At 38.1% G+C, this 8,154-nt stretch overlaps 1 protein-coding gene and 2 long non-coding RNA genes across 3 annotated transcripts; 2 read left to right on the forward strand and 1 right to left on the reverse strand.

Moving 5' to 3' along the window:
• Positions 1 to 1,829: 1,829 nt before the first annotated feature.
• Positions 1,830 to 3,767, reverse strand: LOC132130809 (uncharacterized). Its single transcript, XM_059542628.1, has 3 exons — positions 3,327 to 3,767; positions 3,062 to 3,137; positions 1,830 to 2,842 (listed from the first exon to the last, which is right to left on the reverse strand). Exons 1-3 carry the CDS (start codon positions 3,504 to 3,506, stop codon positions 2,403 to 2,405), a joined length of 696 nt encoding a protein of 231 aa, XP_059398611.1. The 5' UTR covers positions 3,507 to 3,767; the 3' UTR covers positions 1,830 to 2,402.
• Positions 3,768 to 5,850: 2,083 nt separating this feature from the next.
• On the forward strand, positions 5,851 to 6,665 carry LOC132130820 (uncharacterized). Its single transcript, XR_009428784.1, has 3 exons — positions 5,851 to 5,986; positions 6,074 to 6,357; positions 6,465 to 6,665. It is a non-coding gene; the product is annotated as an uncharacterized LOC132130820 (long non-coding RNA).
• A 761-nt stretch (positions 6,666 to 7,426) lies between these two features.
• LOC132130825 (uncharacterized) lies at positions 7,427 to 7,795 on the forward strand. Its single transcript, XR_009428786.1, has 2 exons — positions 7,427 to 7,485; positions 7,589 to 7,795. It is a non-coding gene; the product is annotated as an uncharacterized LOC132130825 (long non-coding RNA).
• Positions 7,796 to 8,154: the final 359 nt, after the last annotated feature.

Consider the following 8,154-nt stretch of genomic DNA (forward strand, 5'->3'; position numbering starts at 1 on the left):
ACTGGTAAATTGCGTCACAGATTTCCCTGACTCATCTATGTATTTCTGTTCATTTGAGCAAGACACTTGACCAATTCTAGTGCAGTATTATCACTGAACTTTCTCTTCATGTGATTATACTGAATGTAGTCTCAGCCTCTCAGACGGCACGCCCACGGACCGTTGACTAAAGGTCTGATTCATATGGGACACAAAAGTGGAAACACTTCAGGAATGTCGAAGTTGTTATCGGATTGGGATTGGTTGAATTCTACAGGATTTTCGGTAGACGTGTGTGACGCGTTCTTTAACATTCCGCCTGGAAACAAAGATACCGTGACGCCAAACACCCTCACGAAAGAAAAAAGCCGCGAGACAATATTGAATAGATGTCAATGCAGAACATTTATCTGAGACTAATTGTGAAACTGCTTATGTTTTGCGGTTTTCTCATGTAATTCAAAACTTTACAAATGAATTACAAATTAGAAATTGAATTATTAGCGTGATGATATAAATTATTGATAGATTGATAAACTGAATAGGTTTTTATTATTTTGTTTGGTTTAATAAAAGCTGCACTTGAGCTGCATGAACTCCAGTTTGTGTCAGACCTGATAATCATGTTCTCTAGCATAATTAAAAAAAAGATTTAAAGAGCATCTTGAGCTCCAAAGGAAGAACATCTGATCATCTGTACAAATAGTCGCTTGATGAATTTCAATCATTTGACTATAAGTGACCTTGTCTCAATCTCAAAACAAATGACAAGTTTTTATGTCTTTTTTTTCATTGCTGTATGCAATGCAGTATTACAGTTGAAGGTGTAAGTGAGAACCTGACTGAAATAAAGATAATTAGGTGATATAAGGGATGTCAAACAATGTTATGCAAAGGTTCCAAATATAAACCCTGTAAAAAATAAACTGTTAAAAATAAACTGATTAAGCACCATTTTTCCACTTGCCAGCTAATCTACTGGAGGCGCATCTTGTGATTTATACAAATATTTGTATAGTTGCTTTACATTGGTTTACTATTACTGATTTGGGTGAAAATCACACCACAGAAATCTAAATATTTTAAACTTATTCTTGCCACTGAATCTCAAATGCATTCATGTAATGATTTCAGTTTTATTGGAATGTGCATTAAGTAATTAATTTCTTTGTTTTGGAATCCAATACTATGCTCATCTTGGTCATTATGCTGACACTTATCAATCTGCATGCAGTATACAATTTCAATATCACCATATATTGACAGGAGGCTTAGGAATTTATTCCACAAACCCAAGTCTGTTGAGTGGTAAAAACCTACCGGAAGCTTGAAAGGTGTCAAACACAGATACCACAATGTTTAAGAATAGGTTCTTTCCCTGGGCAGTGTGCTAGATGAACTGTGGACTTTCACTCCGCATTATCTTTCATGTGCAGAAGTCATTCATATTTACTTATATTTAACCCCCCACAGTATGTGGTTAGTATTTTTTTCTGGCACATATAATAAATTTCATCTTTTCACTTTTCAGGATCACTGGAAGCAATCTGGTTTTATTCTGTATCACAAAATCACTATTCCAAACAGGGTTTGGCCTGCAAATAGACCACTTACTGCCTTTGTTCAATGCTAAACAGCCTGTCAGAACATCTTCAGTGAATAAAAGCAGAGACAAAGACTCTTACTACAAGCTCTTTATTCATGCAGTACAGAGAAAATGCAGCATGTTTCCTGATCCAGTTATCAAGGAGACACACACTGAGAATCACGAGCAAACTACAGCAAGCTGAACTACACTATATACAAGGTGTTTCTTGTATCCTGTATTGTTTTTGCATTGTTGTATATAGGTATAACTTTAAATCATTGTGTATGACAGTGACTTTATAAATCGAAGCTTTGACACAAATATTTGTAAATACATTTTTGAATTGCAGATTTATGAGTGAACCACAAAAACATGTTACATTCTGAAATGCAGACATTTAGTTTAGCTTAGCGTAAAACAGGAAGGGTTCCAGCTTAGTTCCCACTGATTTTTTTTAAAAATCAAATGATGAGCAACTCTTAATGAATCCGTTCGTAAATGCATATTAATAAAGTTTTAACATAAAACACATGATTTCACATGCTACCAACATTTTGCTGTTGACTGTCGGAAGAACACTTAATTATTAACTATATTTAAAATCTGCTTCTTTTGTGGATAGTACATGTGTAGTCATGTTATTTAATAAAAATTTTAGCATAATAAATTAGAGTTAACCTCTCATTAAACATGAAAATATAAACCAATTAAAGTGGCTAAACATTTGCGTATCATTAAGCACACAAATAATAAGTCATTAATCAATTAAACACCTGCTTAATGCGGTTTCAAAAAAATCTCAAATGTGCAGTAATGCCAGGTAGTAAAATTAATGTTAAAAAGCAGCCAACACTAGAGATGAGACATCCAAATGACTGTTTTTAACCCAGCTGACAAACTTACAACTTTCCTTGTTAATTCTCACCCTCAGACTAGTGCCAGCTTCTAACATGATTGCTCGATTCAACGTGATTGACTGCAGCCAATAATCTCTACAAATCATAGACTCTTTAGCACTTATAATCTCTCTCTCTATTTCATAGTTTCTATGTTGCTGTGTGACAATGACCACTAAAGACAAATGCTCTGTACTAGGCTTACACTGACCATGGGCTATACGGTAAGAGATCCTCAGATTGATCAAGTAGAGGCCCTTTGTGAAGATGTACAGGACTGTTTGGTTTTCCAGCTTGAAATTCTGCGAGTCATAGCCATCACTCACATCCACCCACTCAATGGGATGTTGTTCGGAACAAGCATCAGTGTGTCTTACAGCTGTTTTAAGAGAGAGAGAATAAGTCAAAAGATAAATTCACTCTGTAATTTGACCCTATAGGTCACAAAAATGTTCATACAGTATTTCTGAAGACACATAGCCTAGCTTTAATAAATGCAGGGGGTCTTATGTATATATTGTGAGGCATTATTACTCTTTTGATAGTAAAATGAATATATTAAGTTATTTTTGACTAATTTACCACTTACTGAACCTACGTTCAAGATGAACAGAGTGTCCTAGTGGTGATTCTTCCGTTTTCAAGTCCTTTTGATGGGCAATTGAAAATGCCTCCTGAGATGCAGAGAAAAACAGAGAGAGTTTTCAATTCTTCCCCTTTTAAATATGTGGCTAATTATATAATATTTAATTATTATAGTTAATGAATCTGAATGATAGCGTTTGATAGTGTGACTGTTAAAATCAATTAATAATTCTGTAAGTTTAGAGGTCAAAATCAAAGAATTTTGCTCTGTATTTTACCGTATTATTTTGACGGGGATACTGAAGCCACACTAAAGTCGCGAAGAACGTTGCAAGCAGCACCGCAGTGGCCAGGCGCAGTCGTGTCTCCTGACGCTTCATGGTCTGGCAGTGCCGCATAAAGACTTGCAGCGTCTGTCCCTGCTCCACGCCAAACTCCAACATCTCAGTTTGAGCCATGTGCACGAATAAAGCAACCAATTTGTAAGGCTGTAAGTGGCGTTCTTAAATTTATAGTTAAGCTCTTCATATGACGCTGTGCACAGACCGCCCTCTCTCCACACGTCGGGAGACACCGTTGATTATCGCACGTCTGCAGGTCCGGACGCGCTGGATATCCGGCTGCAGCAATAAAATTGAGGCAACGCTTCAACTCAGAGGGAAACGCTATTGCTCAGAGTTTCTCTTCCACACTTAAAGACGGCAACTCTCAGTTCGTCATTTGTATAAACTTTGTTCCAGATATTTCCTTTAAAAATATGGAGGCTAGAGAAGAATTCACTATTTTGTTGTAGACTATAAGGGGCCGGGAAACTATGCGAAGATGCATTAAAAAATCATTCAAAAGTGTGAAAATGTGTTTGTAATCAGGTTAGTTAATCAATCCAACAGACAACATTCTAATTATATATATATATATTAAAAAAGTCATAGGCAGAGATCAGATTACATGTGTCGTATCATCCCGAAAAAGAATTTTTACACAGATACAAAACAAATATATAACAAATGACCTAAAACAAAATGTCCATATACCATTAAACTAATGGTTACACTGTAATTCCACAAGTAACTTAGTAATGGTAATATTAGCCTAATAAACACCATATGGTTTAGGCAAGGTTGTTTATTTAGCCTAGCACATTTCCAATGTGATCTCATGAGAATTTGTATACGTAATTTACATACAATTGTGGTTCTACAAAACGTAGCTACATTTACTTATCCTTCGTTTGCACAGACACTGAAATGTAGGCTATGAAACTCCCCGTCCCAAATGGCACCTTAAAGGCCATCTTTCAATATAATTTTATAACTTAATTTATACAGAATATTGTATGAAAATGTAAATTTAAAAAGACGTACATAAGAATACATGTTTTACAACACCCACGGGCAGAAATTAAGAAAAAAAAGTGCCTATTCTAAGCTACGCGCCAAAAAAACGCCTTTCCCAGAGAACGCGTCATATGACGTAACGACAGGCAAACATAGGCGCTGCAGCCCTGGTTCTCAGTGTGGGTTTACGTAGTCTGAGAGGTGGAAACAGAAAATAGAGATTGTCGTTATCGTTATTATAGTTATAGTAGGTTTGAGTTGTCACAATGGTGAATTCTTGTGTTTGTTTTGGATGCAACAACTCCAACTTGTCTGGCCATCGGGTCCACCGATTTCCAAACAAGAAACGCAAAGATTTCCGTGCTTGGATATGTTTCGTCCAGGCAAAGAGAAGCAATTTCGCTGCCTCCTCGTTGACAAGACACACGGTGGTATGTGAAAAACACTTCACACCGGACAGCTACAACCAAGGAGATCTTATGGAATTTCGCATGGGATTTCGACGAAAAGAGTGGGTTAGGCTGGCAAATGGAGCTGTGCCATCGGTGCATGCAAGTCCACCTGCAAAATCTGGTGGGAGTGAAGAGTCTAACGTTAATGTTAGCACTAGCAGAGAATCTGCGCGTCGAAAACGGGAGCTTTGCACAGTAAGTCTTATAATACCATATACAAATTGTTGCATCGAAATGTAGCTCTGCATGTAATTTCTGCAAATGTATTTTTCTTAACGTTATAATGGATTAGTCTTGGCATGGCACGAAAGCCCGCCTAGCTGCCGTCAGCTTACTCTTGTTACACCCCGTGAGGCTGCACATGAGCCTCCTGTCACTTATTTTTTTGAGCTATTAAGACAGGGTTCCAGAAAATGTTATTTTTTTTAATTACAATTTTATGTGGTCGCATTCGCATATTACTACTCGGTTAAATTCACGCATTGAATTTTCCTGCATTTAACTTGTTTTAGCGCCCGCCAAATTGATTTTTTTTGTCCCGCCAAAGTCTTATTTGATCGGTGAGTAATGTAGATGAACTGCTGCCCTTGTGACAGGGCACATGTTTGACTGAAAGAAAGAGCGCGCACTTTTCACCGTCTCCAAAACGCATCCAAGTAATTCTTTACAATATTAGTTTTCTTAGTTAAATCGGATTTGCCTTGGTTTTCTTTGACTAATCGAAGCTGGTATCAACAAGGCACATGCGAGGGAATGCAGCTCGGGACTAACGTACTTTAAAAAGATTTTGAAAAGATTAACAGTCTTTTAAATAATGCATGAATGGGGGATTTTCATGAAAGGACTACATTTTTTAGAGTTCAAAGTTGTGATCTCGGTCTGTTTTCAGATTTTGGGAGAGAGTGCTGCCAGCAAAGACGGGGCAGGTGCAACTGCCACTTCAGATCCTGATGGAGATGGAGACATCTCTACAATGGACCCTGAGCCAGAACTGATTTAGAACAGGTCAATGTGTTTTTGCATTAACCTATAAATGTAACTGTTTTTGACGTTCTTAGATCAGATTCTCCTGGACACTGTGCCAAGTATGGTAGCTACTCCTTGATTGAGGATCGAATTAACAAAGTTTTGGATGTTCAGCTTGTCCAAGTAAGTTGATGTCACACAGAAATCTTGTGTCTGATTTAGTTACTGATATTACAGTTACTGTTCAGTAATAATCAGTTGGTTTTACAGAGCTCAGAAGTCCCAAGCAGCTCTTGGTGTGAGCTAGAGGGTCTAAAGCGGAGTATGCAGTTCCTGATGGACCAAGACATGCAAGTGTCTGCTCTGATAACAGACAGAAATCGGCAGGTAATGATGCTAGGAGAGATCTAAAGCTGAACAGCATTGACAGGCACAGTATCACTCAAAATAAATTCTATAAAATCAATTTGTGTTTTAGGTGGCTAAGTGGGTACGTGAGAAAATGTGTTCAGAAGGAACAAAGCATTTCTTTGACGTCTGGCATATTGGGAAAAGTATGTATTGTGATGTTGGTAGTTCTATATAACAGACTTGTTTTTGTAGTTAAATTCACTTTCCTAATAATTAATTTGCTCTGCTCTGTTTGTCTGCTCTGGAACAGGTGTACAGAAAGCACTGGATGCTGCTGCAAAAGAGAGGGACTGTGAGGATCTGAAGCTGTGGAGGCCTGCCATTATCAACCATCTCTACTGGACCGCAGCTTCCACCCCTACAGGAGATCCAGATGAGATGCAGGCAAAATGGCAGAGTATGATAAATCATGTACAGGACATACATGAACACAGCTCTCCAGCATTTACCAGCTGCGCACATCCACCGTTGGAAGGAGAGGCAAGAAACAAGGAGTGGCTGGAACCAGGTACAACATAATAGCCTATGTTAAAAGATGTCAAATGTTTTGAGTCTAAACTTTTTTCAGTGCTTGTAAATTTTAGTTTGGTTTTATCAATACGTAACCCCATGTGTACTAATAATTACTTGTGTTATGAAATGCAAGAGATTATATGACAGAATACGTTTTATTCAGGATCACCAGCAGCCACTAAACTGGAGAGTGTAGCTGCCAGGAAAGCACTGGTAAAGGATATTCGACAATTGTCACCTCAGCGTTAGACATTCTCCCTGGAGGCCTACCATTCCCTTATTCTGCACTTTGCTCCCAAACACATTGGCTTTTCTTTTCTTGGGATGTACAGCAGGTAGTGTTATCACTTAAAAGTATCGATACTAATAAAATTAGTGTTTTTTTTTTTTTCAATTTCAGGAAATTATGACAGAATGAATATGTCTAAAAACTAATGCAGTCTTGTATAGCAGACCAAAATGTTATAGATTGATAACAGCATTACATATTGTTTGCAAAAAAATAATTGCAAAGATGAGTCATTGTCTTATACCCATTTGAACTGAAAACATTTCACTGCATTGGGTTAGCTTTGGAGACCTAATGTTCTATCTACTTATCTCGTAGAGACTTCTCTTGGCAGCCCTACATTTCAATAGTAATGGCAACAGAGATGTAGCGCGAACTAGTGAGGGTGAGGTACGCTACGCTGTTCGCTACCCACGGTTTCAGAAAGGTGGCTGGGTAGTCCACCCCATCAAGGAGAAACCATCTTACGGTTAGTAGTTTCACTTAGTTTTTCAATATCTTTTTTGTGTGAATCTATCTTTATGCGAGTCATCCATGTTACTAAATGTTTTCTAAACATTTCTCTCCTCAAGGATACGCAACAAATCTTATGGTCTCTCTGGTAGAGGAATACTGCAAGTCACCACAGGCCCTACAAGAAAGCAGTGCCGTCTTGTCCTCTGCTGCACCGCCCCCCCTCACCTCTTCCGTCCAGAAGGTTGCCAAGGATGAGGCAGTCAGCCTCCATCTCGCACGACACTCACGTTTTAACATGTAATAAAAGATCAATTTTACCAGTACAGTTTGTTTCACTATGTATTTATTAATCGTCTTCCAAGCGGGGCCACTGGAAACCTTTTTATGTTTGTCCCTCCTCTGCAAACTGCCTCCTTATTGCTGACACAACACATGAAGGTATGGCTTTCCTAATGTTCCCGCCTATTATTCCGTACGCCCAGCGGACAACCTGCCTGTATGCTGTGTATCGGAACTGCCTGTGGTGTAGATTGGGACATAATTACATTTTGATCATACCATGTTTTCATAGTAAACAATTCCAATGGTAAATATTGCATGTCCTGTTGGCTGATATTCTACTGTACTACACAACACCAAAGTTGTTTTTTGGTGTTGTGTAGTGTTGTGTAGTGTTTGGTGT

This window comes from Carassius carassius, chromosome 4 (assembly GCF_963082965.1).
Source record: "Carassius carassius chromosome 4, fCarCar2.1, whole genome shotgun sequence".
NCBI classification, from domain to species: domain Eukaryota; kingdom Metazoa; phylum Chordata; class Actinopteri; order Cypriniformes; family Cyprinidae; genus Carassius; species Carassius carassius.